Source organism: Polistes canadensis, unplaced genomic scaffold (assembly GCF_001313835.1).
Source record: "Polistes canadensis isolate GaletaPanama2010 unplaced genomic scaffold, ASM131383v1 scaffold_63, whole genome shotgun sequence".
NCBI lineage: Eukaryota > Metazoa > Arthropoda > Insecta > Hymenoptera > Vespidae > Polistes > Polistes canadensis.
The window spans coordinates 531,751-549,512 of NW_014569610.1; the positions used below are offsets into that span (position 1 = coordinate 531,751).

At 33.1% G+C, this 17,762-nt stretch overlaps 1 protein-coding gene across 5 annotated transcripts in view; it reads right to left on the minus strand.

The window, feature by feature from the left end:
* Window positions 1-17,762, minus strand: part of LOC106786025 (sodium/potassium/calcium exchanger Nckx30C) — a 38,057-nt gene that overhangs the window by 8,290 nt on the left and 12,005 nt on the right. For 2 of the 5 annotated variants that reach the window (XM_014746978.1, XM_014746975.1), the window contains 2 exons: window positions 12,595-12,892; window positions 4,185-4,456 (listed from right to left, as the gene is read on the minus strand). In XM_014746978.1, coding sequence (XP_014602464.1) covers window positions 4,185-4,456; window positions 12,595-12,892 — 570 coding nt within the window. Of the gene's footprint in view, window positions 1-4,184; window positions 4,457-12,594; window positions 12,896-17,762 lie in introns of all 5 variants that reach the window. The other 3 variants (XM_014746977.1, XM_014746973.1, XM_014746976.1) reach the window with 2 other exon arrangements.

A 17,762-nucleotide genomic window follows, 5' to 3' on the forward strand; every position in this document is an offset into this window, starting at 1 on the left:
AAGATCTACGAAGTATATATTAAAAAGGACGAAGAATTATTGTAAGAACTTTTGCTCACCTACAAAGTGTAATGTATCATAATTTTCATTTTATAAGTTTCCCTATTTTTAATTCAATCTTTTATATTATAATTAATATTATGTATGTTTTCCTTTTCTTCTTTTATATATAAACGAATTAAACTAAAGTAAAAGATTAATGACATAAATCGTAAAAAGTGCGACGTCACCTTTTTAGTATTTTTCATTTATCATTTTTATGGGACAAGCAGGTTTTCATTGAAATAGAGAAATTGAAGAAAAATGAAATATTAGGTATATGAGCTGTGAAAAATTTAATGTAACATTCAATCCTTTCAACACATTTTTAATAGCCATTGAAAAAGCTTACGGAAACTGTACGAAATTCGATATAGTACTCGCAATCACTTGAATCAATTTTTGTCCATAGAACAAAAAGATATTAATACAAACCGAAAAATAAAGGGAAAAAGATGGGAAAAGCTTTTAACGATATGAAAGATGATCAAAATAATTATCAATTGTAAAACATTCATGAACTGAGACAAACGTGATATGACTACCTTATGAAAAATGAAGAGAATAATAAATATTAATGTTAAAACTTCGAAGGGAAATGAAATAAAAGGAGAAAGGGAAGGTCACAGATCGAAAATGACCGTGGAAGGGTGTCCAGTTTTTTTTGTAAAATCCGGAATTCCAGCGAAAAAGCCGGCGGCTAGTGACTTTGCAACGAGACGTTGGTAAGAAGAAAAAAAGGAAGACAACTAGTAGTAGTAGTAATAGTAGCAGAAGAAGAGTGCAAGTTGCAGCGAGTGCAATGTAGAAAAGAGAAGACGAGTTAGTTGGTGTTGGTGGTGGGTGTAGCCAGCATTGACCTAGATTCCGCGGTGCATTCAAAATGAAAAGGCCTTTTCGCTCATTTAGGACAAAGCGGCCGGAGGATCTCTGCCATCGGCGCCAACCTGAAACCAGCAGCTAATATCAACCCGAAAAAGGCTTGGTCGCTCGATTTTTAGCCGTGAAAAAAAAAGTCTAAACTTCGCTTCTCCCTAACCGACTAAAAGAAAGAAGGAGGTTGGAAAGAATGTGTCTCGAATTAAAATCGTAATTAGGATTCCCGATTGTTCGTCCTTTTCTCAAAATAAATATAATATTCCATTTAATAATCTCTATCCTTTTATCTTTCCTATTAAAAGATATTCGAACATTGTTTTTTTATTTCAAACTTAATATCGTATTTCGTAGGATGATGGTCCTTTTCGTATAAAAGAGAATTTACGAGGTATACGAGTTTACAAATAAAATATCTAATATGTGTATCCTATATTCGGATTTCGCTTGAAAAATTTCTATTCTTTCGCGTATGAGTATAAACTGGAATATACCGAAACGAAGATGAAGAAGAAGAAGGCAACAGCTGTTTTATTTCCGAAATAAATCATAAGGATTATGCGTTATGTATGTATGTATATGTATTCCTATATATATATATATATAAACTTTCAAACTATTCTAAAACAAAGAGAATATATATATTATATTTTATTTTCGAATAAAATGAAAATAAATAAAAATGTTGCAACTTATCGAGAAATATGTCAATGTAATCTATCATCGAATAAAGTGTCTCTCGTTAACCTCGTCATGATCCATACGAATTACTCGATATTTGTTTTTCTATCATAGTAGGTTGAAAGTTTCGATAGGATCTGATAAATAAGCTAGCGCAAAGACAGGACCGATATCGGTTGTTACGTTTTTTACGTTTTTACATCGACTGTCATACGCTTCTCCCTTAGGAAACTCACAAAGAGAGAGAGAGAGAAAGAGAAAAAAGATAGATAGATATGTATGCATAGATATACATAATTTTCAGTGCACACATACACATATATATACATATATTCATATATATAAACATATATATAAATGTGTATAACAGTTGCCGCCTATTCGCGAGGTAGATAAAAATTTATCGATCTTTCTTTCCTACACACTCTCTTTTTTTTCCGAGTAACAATTGTACTTACGTATGACATACAATATATATATATATATATATATATATATATATATTATTATATGTATATACATATGCCTCTACATCATTCGTCGTCGTTATCTGAAAGCCTATTGAACGTTTTCTTCCGAAGCAATCGCTTTTTACATAAACCTCACACGCCTCGTGAACATGAAAAAGAACAAATATTACAATATCTAATCATTATTAAACTGTCTCACAACATTTATTAATTACAATAATAAAAATTAGTTCGTTCGATTGATAGTATTGAATTTTTCTTTTAAAGTTTATATTATATTTATATATATATGTATATATATTGTTAATATATATTAGATCGACACATATTGTCGAAAAATTCTTAATAAAATATCATTTTACAGAATTTCTTTTTCCATACGTTTCTATTATCTCACTTTCTCTTTCTTTCCCTTTTTCTTATTTCCTAAATCGATATACACACGTATTTGCACTTATCCTTAGTATCTAAGTAGTACAAGGACATCATTGATCAGACAATATACGTTTTTCTTATCTAAATAACTCTGATCGAAAGATTAAAACAAACCGATTGAATATTGCAAATAAATCCCAATTATTTAACCAACAATTTAACATTAATTGCAAGAACAAAATAAAGAAAGAAAAAAAGGTAGAAAATAAATAACTTATTACATGGAGAACCCCGATTAAATGCGATAAGTACTCGTACGCGAAGTCGACGGGAAAAGTTCTCGTTTTATAACTAAATCGAAATTCTTAACCAACATTTAACGTTTAACATTTAACTAGAAAATGAAAAAAAAGAAAATATTCGTACAGTGGTTAGATAAAAAGAGATTAACCGTGAAAAGTACTCATTCGGTTGGCCGACAGGGAAAATGAGAATAATTGAGTAGAATTCTAAATGCACTTTATCGATCGTTGAAAAATGTTAAAGGGCTGAGAAACACGGCCGATCGTTTCGTACCTTTAACTATTCTGTGTATCTCGTAAACGCGTTTCCTTGCGAAGAAAATACAGGGAGGAAGGGGGAGGGAGAGAGAGAGAGAGAGAGATAGAGCACTCACGCAACATCGAGAAAGATATCAAGAGTTTGACGTCAAACGATGCTCTCGTTTGCGAATAACGAAGCATTCTCCTAACAACTTCCTCCCACTCTTTATACATAACGCAGTTTAAAAATAAGTTTACTTTTAATGCCTTTCAATTTGACCCAATGACCTCGTTGTAGTTAGCAAACGAATAGACGAAGTAGTAATATTCTATCCCGTTAATCTTCCTTCCCCCATTTTTAACCTCTCTTTATTTCCCTCTTATCCCCTTTTCTCTCTCTATCTCTCTCTTTCTCCCTCACTCAATCAATCCTTCACCATTTCTTTGTAGGATAAGGAAGAAAAGAATGATGATTGGTCACGTGACACGTTCCAGAAGGATATCTTAAGGAAACAGGAAGGAAGGAATGTTAGCAGGCGGGAAAACTATTCGAAGTACGTAATGATTGATTGCATATACATACTGGGTGTCTTACTTTGATACTATTTTCGAGAGTTATGTGTCTAATATAATCAATCGGTTCTTAAATTTAAAATTTCACATTCGCTCGTTTCGAAATGTTTTTATGTGCAAAAAAAAAAAAAAAAAGAAAAGAAAAGAAATAATAAAAAAGACTTAAGGGACAATCATTTTCCAGGTCAAATAATATATCGGATTAATCGAAAAGTTGGATATAATAATTAGTTAGAAATAAAAGCTTATTATTTGTAACCCCATTTCTACCTACTGTATTCTTCTTGTTTGTTCTCAGACTAATTAGATTTTCTCTTCTTTCGTTATCCGATATTTACATACAGCGTGTATACTTCAAATCAAACTGTTGCCTACTGATTCGTATTTTTAATTAAACAATCGAAACTGTTCAAAGTGTCAGATTGTCTTTATAATGAAGAAAAAAAAAAGTAATGGTTATTACTTATTTTAGAATAAAAACTAAAAGAAAGATATAAAAATTGGAAATAACTTGTAGATGCGATGTTTTTTTTTCCAGTTCGAAATTGGTCCTTGAGCTAAAGGGGGGAATATTGGAAATAAGGGATTGGGAAATAAGTTGGACACCCGGTATAGATGTAAGAATTACCGATTCGAGGCCGGCGTCGAGACCGGCGGCTATACCGCCGTTTGGAAGTTCCTGAATGCCAGCTGTGGTGCCAGCAGTAGTAGTCGTCGTCGTGGTGGTCGTTGTGGTACCCTGAGAACCCTGTTGAAGTTGTAGGGTGGTCTCCCTAGAGGTTGTACCGGAATAATGGGCCGCTGTCGAGGTCGCAGCACCGTTGTGAGGCCTCGTTGCATCCAGTAGCACCTTCAAAGACGCTATCGCGTGTAGCTGCGTCGCTTTTTCGTCCACCTTACCTGAATAGTGGACAAGGATGATGCAGGTTAATGAAAGCGGAGCGTGTATACACCACCCCATTCCCTAACCCAAACTCTCTACAACAGTCTTTTTCAAATTGTCCTTTTTCTTTTTCATTTTCATCATATTCATTTAATTCCACAAATATTTCTAACAATTTTCTACTTCAAAGTTCTCATCGAAGAAAAATCTATATATTTAAAAGATTCAATTCAAGGATTTATATTGGAGAAACAGAGTTTCTATCAACTCGACATGATAGATTTTTCATTTTTATATTATCAGAATGTATTTACGTTGTCGATGGAATTTTTTTTTCTACGATATCTCATTAATTTCTTATAAATACGATACTTGTTTTTGAATAACAAACTTTATATTGAGAAAAAATGTAAGATTTAATTAAAAATTTCTTTACAATTTAAATATTATATTAATGTACTTTTTTTGTTGGAATTTTCAATTAGACAAGTTTGAAGAATACTGTATTATACTACTCTAATCTACTTTAACCTATCCTCGTGCGATTTTCATTGATATCAATTTGAATCGCTTTTCTATACTATCTACAAGGCCTCTTCATGTTGTTAAAAGCATGCTAGGAAAAGCCAGACGAAAGCTAGCGACCGATGAAAATATGTGCTAAATGATTGCAATGGCCACTACGTGTTAACTACCTCTTCGTATTCTTTTTAATCGATATTCAAATTTCAATGATCAATTGAATGTGTTGAGTATTTATTTTAATTATTAGATAATAAACAACAAAAAAGCAACAATTTTTATATGATACAAAAATGAAGGAAAGTTTACACATTCCTCGTTAAAATGAGTTGTTTGTTTTACTCTAATTGCTGCTAATTGAAATGAAATTTGATTAGAATTTTTGGCAAAGTGTTAATAAGATTTGTTTGAATGTTATGCGTAAGCGAATGAGGCACTCGTCTACGACTTATGGCAGCGTGCTACGAGAACGTTCGAAGTTTCCCACGTGAACAACGTTTAGGTTTCATCCCTTACGATCGGATTAGCCTGCTCGAGTCGTTTCGTGCAAAGCGTGCGAAGCTTTACTTGTCTGCTTGCTTGCTCTCACCTAAATCCTCTTTAGAAAAATGACTTTCGATAAATGGATATACTTATGTATACATAAATCCTATTTCGAATTATTCAAATCAATTATTACGCCAAATAAATAAATCGAATATTTAAAATTTAGATGCTTAACCTTAGGATCACAAGATTTTGCAACTATCAGAAACACTCTGTTGAAATATTAATAATAATATAATACAAAATTAATATATTACACATAAAGTATTAATTTTATATTTATAAATGACCAAGGAACCCTTATGATGTCCCTTAACGCGTTAAAGGTCTATGTTTTAATAAAACACGTACCATACACGCATACTAATTGATCAATGTGTATTTTAACCATCGAGTCCCACTTAAATTAGTTAAACTCGAGAAACGATGGTGCACTTGGTCGTTTCTTTCTCGTCTAAATTTGTATCTGGTTCGTCCTTTAATCATGAGTTACCTCATTTACACGTGAACTGTCGATTATCGTTCGACCGACCGGATATCCAGCATCGTTTTAACAATATCCCTTTTCCAACTAATTGCTAAAAGCTGTTTCATATGGCCGTTGTTCAACCGTAAAAATGAATGCTAAGGACGATACTTGAAATAAATATCTAGCTATATATGTGTGTGATAGTAGGGATACGAATACTTCTGTAACTTACTGTATATCTAATAACTAGGAAAAAAATAAACGCGAGTCCCTTTTCATTAAAAGATAACTGAACATCAACAAGTAGTCGATCGATGTATTGATATCTCCTAAATCATTAATTATTCGATGATACTTATCTATCAACGTTACTCCTAATTGATAACGAGAGAGTTTCCTAGATGAATGTTGAATCATAGAATCGATTAGAATAGACTAATTCATTGACAATTTTGTTGTATAAAATATCTCTTAAAATAAAGCTTTATTTTCTAATATATATATATATATCTAATTTTCTTCAAGTATTTCATCTCCGTGTATAAGAGTACAACCTTGTAACTATTTTCTCTGTTGTATTCAACGTTCTCGTGAACACGTGTCGAAGAATATGAAGGATACTCTACTTCCAGCTCGCTTCTCTCTCATGAAACAATTATAAGTAGTTTCAAATTGTTAGTTAGAGTATGACTCCGTACCAGGTTATTTCAATTACTTAAATACTCCTTGCCAAAATAAAAACAACGAGATAGAAAGAAAGAAAGAAAGAAAGAAAACGAAAAAGAAATAGGAACAAACGAAGCGCGAGAAGAAAATGTTAAAGGATTCTGACGTGTTTGAACAATATGAAAATATCTGTAAATCCCACACACTTCTATACAAATATGTACATACATACATGATGCATACTTTCGAATATATCGACCTTCTGAAAATATTCCTTAAAGCTTTTGCGTTATATCGATCGTCGAAAATGAATAATTCCGAGCAATGTTTCGATTCGTCGACTAGTTGAAATAAAAAAAGGGACAAAAAGGACTTGTTAATGTATCTTAAGAACAAGTCGATGTAGAACACAGCAAAGAAAGAGAGGGAGGGACCTCTTTGTATTGTTCTTTAAAAAGCTCGAAAAAGTATCTAATTCGCCAGTTACCCTTCCTCGCGGTAGAAGCTTCGACCAATCGCACATCCGGCCAATGCTTTTTGACTAGTGTTGGTAATAGTAGTAGTAGTGTAGTAGTAGGTCAAACAGAAAAAGCCAATGTGAGTGGCCTTCATCCCTGAAGGTATGAACGAGGCGAGAAAAGAAAGACGTAAAACTCTAGTCAGGGGATGGCAAAGCACGATGAATATAAATATAGGTATATATACATGTTAGAATTACATACTTCAACTAGACAATATATAAATACGCAAGTAGTTAAAGTATAAGAGTGAAATTTGATCTGTCTTTAAAATTTGCTTTTATTTTTATTACAACAATGCTCTATAGTTATTCATTCTTATCTCTTACTATACTTTGAAAATCAATGTTCTGCGAGTGGAGTCGTGCCGTTCGTTCTATCGGATGTAATCTACGGATTTAATTTCAATTTCATATCTAAACTATTCTTGTCAATTTTTCCTTCTCTTTATTTTAATTCATTAATATTCCTTTTAAAGCTACAAAATTACATGTGGTATTTCTTTTAGATAAAAATCAAAATTAAATAAGACGTGATTTTTTAGTAACCCAATGTCACCAAGGTTTGGCCCTGCTAAGTAGATCACCAGTTAAAGATTAAACCAAAGATTAGACCTACAAAAAAAAAAAGAAATGAGAGAAAGAGAGATGAATAAATGAGTGAGATGAGGACGTGAGATTAGAAAAAGAAGGGTTAATATTTTTTTTGGACAAAATGAAGATTAAGATTTGAGATTCGTTATCTAAGAGGTTAAAAAAAAAAAAAAAGCGAGAAAGGCGAGGCACGACGAGTTGATTAACGAGAAAGAAAAATTAATTTAACGAAGAAGACATAACCGTTTCCTCCTCTTCTGACGTTTTTCTTTTTACTTTGAGAGAGAGAGAGAGAGAAAATCGTTAGTCGCATTTTCTCAAGCACCCCGACAAGCGAGAGGTAAAAAGTAATTGGATTTATTAGCACGTTCTCAAGCGTTCTCGCGTTATTTTCATCTTTATTTTCCGTAAGCTAGTATATCTCATACATTAGCTAAGACTCCCCGACGAATAAAATAAAAACCTTGAAAATATCCGTTTGCTTTGGTTAAAGGCAAATATTGTTTCAATCGACTTCCGATTTCGATGCTGTCTTTAGTAATTACAGGTAATCATTAAATACTTGACGAAGGTTGTGCTTGTCAACTGACTAATGGCTTTTAATGTGTGGATTTAAATGTGTGAACATTGGATATAAAAGAAATTTTTTAAATTCACAAATTGATAGTAGAAAAAGGAACAAAAAAAATGTAGAAATAGATCAATCAACTCGCTCGCGTTCTACTATTTAAACAATATTTCTTAACCGATATCCGGTCGTTCGATATTTGAAGATTGTATTCCGAAGAGTGCACGAATTTTTCAACGAAGAACTCGCGTGGACAGAAGTTAATTCTAATGCAAAAGTTCGTGTGATTGATCGCACCTAACATTTGCTGACGACTGTCACGGCTACACAGAATGCACGTATACACACAATGCAACTCCCCATTACTACCACCACCACGACTACGTTCCATCCAGGTAAACACTAGAGTTTTGTATTCTTCGTATAACTATGAGTGCGTCTGAAGTACGAAGAACGAAAAGAACTTTTTTTCGCTCTTCAAATGTCGACGATCTTAAATTCTAAAACTAAGAAAAACTTTTATTGACTTATCTTGTCCAAATAATAACATAAATTAACCAAAATATCATTGCGCGTAAAAAATATATAAGTACATTTTATTTAAATTAATATAAAATATTTAAATGCAACGAGTCGTTAATAAATTGCACTAGGTTTATTAATATAAAACTCTAATTATAATGAAAAATGAATATATATTTAAGTGTACTATAAAAGAGGGATAAATCAGATTAGAGTAAAATCAAGATTTCATTAGGTATCCTCGTCAAAGTTATCGTCCAAGTTTAATGAAGTATTTTTTTTCTTGTATATTTTTTCAAGTTATTAATATTATCTGACATGACAAGTTGTTCATTAGTTATAAGGATTATAAATGAATGTAGTTATATATGAAAACGAAATATTATTTAATTGATAGATTAGATTAAGAAATATATTCGATAAATAGAAATATTTAGAGAAAGTAAATGTGATAGAGAGAGAGGTAAATAGTCGAAAAGCAATTAGTCGTAATTAACTAGGTAAATAGAGATCTCGTAAGGAACCCCTGAGGTTCAGGCTTAAACCTCAAAGAGCATTTCGCTCGATAAACTCAAATTACTCAAAATAAATTGCATACGAGTTAAGGAACACCGTGGGTTCGTTTGTTAACATTATTCCTCAGAGATAAGAGAGAAGAGGGAGTAGAAAGTGACATCTCATGCGTTGATTTTGACAATGAATGTTAAGATACTCGACGTGTTCACTCACGTGGATGGAAAGTAGTCACTAGAGATCAAGTAGAAACTCGTGTTCAGATCTGCAACGATACGTCGCTAACGTATTATGAGTACTTCAAAGATATCTCAAGTATATTACAATTTTATTTCTAAATATTATATTAGGTCTAGATATTCATTCGGTCCCTTGATATTAAAACGTACACGAAAAAAAAGAAGAAAGGGTGAATAAAATTTTGTTATTATACCTCCCACTTCTTTCTATGAATCTTCTTGTTATATTGAATTAATTTTTTATTCTGTTTTTTTCAATTTTTCTTGCACGATTCATCCTTCAATACGTTCTTTCTCCTTTCTATGCAGACACACGCACGTTCCATTCTATTAAACTTCATCCCAGAAAAGATTTGGAAACTTGTGATTCTGAACTCGTTACAAAGCCGATAATCTCGCGTCTACTTAAAAAATCTTTAGATAAATGTCACTTTACTAAAAACATTACGAACGTTCTTTATGTTCGCGAAAGTACAAAATCTCGTCGTTTCTTTTCTTCGTGACCTCTTTCCTGATTGGTTTACATTCTGCATGAAAGATTTCGCGTCTAAATGTGGAACTGTCACTTTAATCATGACGCATTAAAGTCACAGAGCAATTCTACTCTACGAAAATGTTCGAATCGATCAGTTGGAAAATTAGGAAAATAGGCATAATAGCCTTTTCACGAATGTATTATGTACTTATCGTTGTTAGGTCATCATTCTAGTCGTCTTTAGAAAATAAGCTAACGATAATTAATGAATCATTTGTGAAAGCATTAAGAAGAAGTGATTTGTTGCCTAATACAAAAATTCACTTTTTTTATTCTATCAGATTATTTTTAATTAATTGTATTTTAATTTTTGGAATGAAAAATATTCTATGATATTATGAAAAAACATACTTTGCGAATAAAAAGAAAAGTAAAAATAAGATAAAAATATAGTAGAATTTCTCCCCCAAAAAATTGTTAACAACGGAAAGGGAATAAATAATTAAACGAAATGAATTAACCAACTATGGTAGAGAATGTGAATTATAGAATGACGATGTTTATGCGAAAGTGGAACGTCTCGTAGCCTAGACTAAAAGCATCGACCGAGAAGAGTCTAGGTTGTAAAAGGGCTGGAAAAGGAGTGAAATCTGGATTAAATAGAAACTCTGATCGGCTTACCACAGGATCATTGGCGAGGATACCATGTTCCAATTCAGCCTCTTACCCCTTCTTAACTATATAGAAAAGGGATATCCCAAAAAATAGGGTAGACAAGAAGGAAAGAGATAGAGAAAAAAAGTGAACAAGGTGGCGACGAAGGTGGATAGGAGGGAGGGAAAGAGTTTTGTCGGTGACAGTGTTATCTCGAATGTCAGCACAGCGTGGTGTCTCGATGACGTTGAAGGCACGAAGTTAAAGGAAGGGAAAAGGAAGGCAAGCCCACGAGAGCGTGGATTCGCTAGTTTCGATCGATACACGTACCTTTCTAGGTCAGGGTCTCGATACATACATATACATACACACATACATATAGAGATAGAGAGAGAGAGAGACATATAAACTCACCAATACTTTTCCGGATCTACTCAAAACGTGTTCTACAAATTCGTTTGAGCTGGTACGGAAGGTAAAGAATATTCTTTTCTGTCAATGTGTCTATCTCTCTCTTTATCAACTCGTCATCGTTTACTATGCTTTTCCTTCTCGACGATCTTCGTGAAAATGTCGTTGGTGAAGGAAAAAGAGATACATCTAGTAACTCTCTCTTCTTTTTTCTTCCTCGTTTTTTCTTCCATCGGAAAAAGATCGCTTCCCGAGCGTTTTTTACTCACGGATATGTCTGTGTACACACGTTTCTTTCTCTCACTCTCTCTCTCTCTCTCTCTCTCTCTTAGCGGGTATTGAACATTTCCCACGCAATCGAGATTAATGACGTGCTTTCACGAGAAGATTCTCTTCCACTTTCGTGGTAGACGAATAGGGATGGGGGTGAATAGAAGAGATATATGTATATCTATATAGGCATACTTACATGGATATAGATATAGATAGAAATAAAGAAAAATAGATAGGAAAAGAAAGAGAAAGAGAGGAACTTGTCGATATATGTTAGTTCCGCATGGTTTCACGTCCTTCTCAACTCGGATACGTTGAATCCCGCTGAGAAGATTCGTATGAAAGGCTTGTCTAATTGATGATCACTCTTTTCTTTTCCACGACCGCGTGACCTGACCCATTTATATAACCATCACCTTCCTTAATACGACGTCTGACCGACTCCAAAATCAATTTTATCCTCAGATTACGTGCTTCCTATACGCGAATTAAGATTTCTATTTGAACAATACGATCAATTATATTCCATCTACACGTATTTTTCATGAAATTCTCATTTCTATTAGGGTTACTGAACTTTAGTCTACTCTAAAGGTTTGTATTTACAACGTGTATCCAAGTTTCATAATATAAAATCCTTACTAAGATCTACGAACGATCTACGAACGATCTACGATATATATTACAAATCTTCGTCAATAATATACAACAATAGGGGTACTACTACTGATAGAACAAAAATATACAAGAAGTGAAAAAAAGATGTACCTCGAAAAGTCGACTCCTCGACGACGACACAACTTTCAAGATGCTTTAGAACGAACAAACGCAGCGTGCTGTGCGTTTGCGCAGAACTGCGTAAGCTTAGCTGTTTTTCTAAGGACTGGAATGAGGATGAGGTGACAAAAAAGAAAATAAAGGGTACCACGACACGACGAAGAAACGAACGAACGAATGAGCGTTGGTTACCAAACCAACAAACAAAAGATACAGAATAAAAAAGTAGTGTGTATGTAAGAATAAGTGTGAGATGAAGATAGGATAAGAACAAAAGAGGGTAGAAATACAAATAGAGATGGAAGAAAGACAAAACGGAGGAAAATATATAGAGCGTGGATTTTGTTCTAAGGGAAAAAAAAGCAAGAAAGCTGGCAAGCGAGAGTGATAGAGTGTGGAGTTGGTATACCGGCGCGGGACTGACCGTCGTGGAGCGGATCGATCGTATGGATCATAAGCTGTAGTAGGCCGTGCCTGAACTTGGCGTGGCTCTCCCTGGTCGAATGAGAGGAAGGGACCTGTTCGCAGCCCTGTCCGGTCGTACCGGGCCCACCACCGGCACCGGCACCGCCACCACCGGCCCCGCTGCTGCTTCCACCCCTGCTGCTACTGCAGCCAGCATCCGCTGTACCTGCCATACCACTGCTCCCGCATGCACCCGATACACCACCCACGCTCGTCTCGCTACTGTTGGTTGCATTCGGATGCTGCTGAAACACACACGGGTTTCTCTCAGTCAGCTACTAACACCACCACCATCACCACCACCACCTTAGACCTCTTCCTCCTCTCTTTTTATCATTTTTTTTCTTCAAATGATTAAATACTAATTGATGACTTTGTTATTATTGTTATCATTGTTATGTTAAAGATAAGAAATAATTGCCAATTTGGCTATTAATTTAATCTCAACGGCGTAACAATACGAAAATGATTTACTCCTAACGATTAATATTTTCAACTAATTTATTATCTTAAGTATCACATTATTATCATGTAGTCTCTTTTTTATCTAAAGATTAACAGTTATAAGTGCACTTCATTTTGTTAATACTGAAATTATTTGCTCGTTAATTATGAAAGGTTATTAATTATACGCACAAATTTATGATCTTAAATGTGCCATCATTATTTGTCTCTTCTATTGTTCTATATTTGATAATTATTAAAATATTGCATTTAATATTATACTTCGACGAAACGTCTCTCAATATAAAGTCAAAACTTATTCATTTTAGTGATATGGAAATTAATTACTCATCACAATATAAACTAATTATTTGAAGTATCAAGTCATCTTAAGTTAAATTATCGATAAACGAATGTTACGATTAAATTCATTATATATTATATTTCTTATGCATTTTAAGTAGTTTTCATACGACATGATTAAAATGGGGGGACAAAAATTGAACGAACGACAAATTTAATCTCTTATATTATTTATGGAAAATATTAAGGAATAAATAAAATCGAATAATATTGCGAATATTTCAAATGTTTCGGGTGAAATGAAATGAATTTGTAATTTAATATGAACAAGGTCAGAGTACTACAATTTCCTCCTACTATTTCTCTCTCTCTCTCTCTCTCTCTCTCTCTCTTTCTATCCCAGTTTCTTTCTCATTTACAATTAATTTTACTCTCGAATCTATCGATGCTGAAACTGCGAAAATATCCAAACACGAGTATGTACGTTCTTGTTATTAACGCGTCGTGGTAATGAACTTTCTAATTAACGGGGAGACCACCCTGCGAGTAACCAGCTTCGAAATGAACTGATTTGGATCTCTTGCCTAAATCTATCCCTCTAGTACCGATACTCGACTAACACGAATATCGTTAAATTGAACATTGTTTGTTATTAGTCGCCTACTAGGACTAACTACGTATTAGCAATTTAGTTTGATTAGAAATAAAATTATCGAATTACGATCATTCCAGTTTACGTTATAATATTAATTAGATATCGAACCGGGATTACGTAAATAATTGATTAAGAACTATTTTTACGATCTTGATAATAAAAAAAAAACGAAACAAGATAATATAACAATTCAAAGAGAATTTCCAAAACGACTCGATTGTTGCTTATTATTTGATTGATTTATTTTCTCATTGCTTGATGGATGTCTATGTATAGGTTTATTTATTTTATTACGCGAGAATATCCAATTATTATAATTCGAAATGAATCATTAATTAAATTCGCAAGAGATCGTAAAATTCTCACGATAGAAATGAGAAACTTCCTAAATGGTTTTTAACGCTAATAACAATTGATAATTATTCATTGTTAATATCTTCTTTTTCCAATTCGTAATTATTGTCAATTATAACGTGAAGAGAACATGAAGAGAACATGAAGTACATCTAATATTAATATATTTATTACATATATATATATATATATATATTATATAAGAACGTATATAAAAACTAATTTATACGTTATAAGTAACTTGTAAAGTGTTCATTAGCGAACATGCTAATTATTTAAAATCTAGTAAGAAGAACTTCAACCGACACTGACACGTAAACTGTTTAGCTTCTTCTTCTCCTATATTTCTTATTAAACTAATAAGAAAAACGAGTTAAATATAAGTCCGAACGTTTACCATTAATTGTTCTTTCAAACTATAATATTTTAAATTACATAACTGCAAAGAAACATTAAATTAAATGATTGAAATTCTAAACTTTCTTCTCCTTATATACATATATTCATTATGAATAATGCATCCACATACAAATTCAATTATTCAAATTTGAAAATCGATTTTTTTGAAAACGAAGCAATGGATAAAATAATGTTATATTCAATCTTCGTCTTCATTTATTCCCCTATTACTATTACTGTTCTATCCTGTATATGGAATACATTTGAAAACTATTTTCTTTTGAATTTTTTGACTGAATCCACTGTCAATGTGCCGGTAATCATCTACACATACGTAAGTCGATAAAATAGTAAGATAGAAAATTGCATCGTTCGTCCTTCGATTCTTGCTGACTATTCTTTTAGCTCGAAGCGATGTTTGTTCTAATTCTTAAACATTTTATAATGGTAGAGACTGGCTTATATCCTTTAGTATCTCTTTTTTTGCCACGTTCCTACGGATACTGGGTCGAGTGTCGATGAGTGCAGACGTGGCCTCCGAAACTAAGCAATCTCTCTCTCTTTCTCTCCCTTTTCTCTCCCTTTTTTCTCCCTTTATTCCCCCTTTTTTCCTCGCTCACTCTTAATTCTAACATCGGGATCCACGCCAAAAAGTGTCAAAAGTAGAGTTGTTGCGTATACCCCATAGTCCTATTTAAAAAAAGCTATTTCTATATACGTATATATATGTACGAGTCTCAAGAGCAACATACTTCAAAGTAATGACTCTACACTTTTGACTCGCTTATCAAATCGTCCTATCGTTATATCCTCATATATTACTATACACGTTTAATGTAAAGTTTCCTTTGATGGACGTAAAACATAACACATGGATAAAAATCTTCACTAACTACTAAACACGTTACAAAACGTCAAAGTGATCGTACGAGAAGATAACACACTCGTAGATAAGTGTCTTTTACTATTTATACTAAATGTTTTACAAGTACTACATACATATATATATGTATATAGTACTTACAGAGTATATATGTGTCTTGAAAAATTAACCTTGTCAAAGTAACTCTACTATTCTCTTTAGCGATTTCATCCGAATGATTTGCTTCTTTATTTTCATAGTACATATGCATACATAATAAATATAATATGAAATGTAAATGAGAGATTAACGCAATCTTCAATTATTATTTCTTATTCTTTTCTATTTGTACTAACGTCAATGTGTTCTAAAATGTAATTAAAAAGATTAGATTTTATTTGCACAACGTTGTTATTATATTTAACTTTGGACACGATCGAATATTATTATTTCAGATTTATCGATAGAAATCCACGAAAGAATAACAAATTTGTGTGATCTTACACATTAATATTTCTTATTATTTTTTATTTTGACACATACCAATGTTTGGCGTATAGTATAGTCAAGTTAAAATTTTATCGTAACCGTTCATAATCGAATACTGTTATTGGAGATCCATTATCTTAACGAGGAATTATAGGTGAATAGTTGCTTAAACAATTACGCGTTGGGTATTCAATGTACTAACAGATAATATCCTCGATCTTCGATAAAGTTCTCTATGCTGAACGTTTCGAGTTATTGCTCGAACTAAACGAAACGTGGAACGACGATGTTACTAATTGTGCATAGATGTCATTGTTTAAAGAGAAGCCTTGACGAACTTGTGTGCATATAACAGAGAAAGAGAGAGATAAAGAGAAAGGAAGAGCTTAGATAAACTTTCGACAAATTTAGACGAATTAACTAAACTGTTACATCACATACACTTAACGACACAATTGTCAGAAATACTCTAAGAAAAGGGAATGTAAATCTAATGTTTGGAAGAATTTGAAAATAGAAAATTTATTGTACGAGTTAGAATAACTGTTGTGTTAAAAATATACAAATATTAATTTCCTCGGGGTGCAAGAGTGTTGGAAAACTGATCACGCGATAAAGACAAAAATATAACCGAATTCGAAAATTCTGTATTATTTTCAACGATACAAAAGTGGAGGGAAACAAAGTAAATGTAAAATTTGTGGTAGCACGTAAATACACCTACGATGTGCAGGAAGTTAGTTGAAAGATAACACGACCTTGCAAGGGAAAACTCAAACAAGAGTTTTAGAAGAACCGAAATGCCAAAGTGAGACATTTCGAATGCATTCTCTTTTGTTCCGAACGAAAGAGACGAAAGATAGAAAAAGACAAGGAGAAAGAAATAGACAGATAAATGTAATGGAGCAGTTTCCTAAAGAAAGTTAGGAACATTCTCTCATCGTGCATACTATCGTCAAACGTGCGTTAAGAGAAGAATGTTACTGTGCAAAGCTGCTGCCAACAGGACTAAGATGAGAAATGATTCATTCCTCGGTTGTGGAATGAAAGGAGAAAACGTGACGTCAACGCGTGAAAAAACGCGAGAGGAATCTCTCTTCTCTTTTCCCCTAGTCGTGTTTGCTTTTTCTTACCCCTTTAGAACATTTTCGAAATAGAAAGATAGGAAAAAAGAACATCATATTTCTTTGGAAAAAATCACTTGAACAAGCGCGAACATCTGAGAAAGAAAGATATGATGGCAAGAAGAGAAGGAAAAGAATTAAAGGGGGTAAGTAATGGACAAAACGAAAGAAAAAAAAACAAAAGAAAAGATTTCCATGAAGGTGACCTATTTAACTAAACTTTATTCCGTTTCGTTAGAATGTTTTCAACATTTACGACAAAAAAAAAAAAAACAAAAAAACGAAAAAAAATATTTGACGACATTTTCACATCCACGACATGCCCGCGTGTCCCGTAGATACGATATCACAAAAATCGGACTTCTGACCTTACCCTACATACGTTAAAAAAATAGAAGGACTGCTAAGCGTCAGAAAGAGAAAAGGAATAGAGAGAGAGAGAGAGAGAGAGAGAGAGAGAGAGAGAGAGAGAGAGAGAGAGA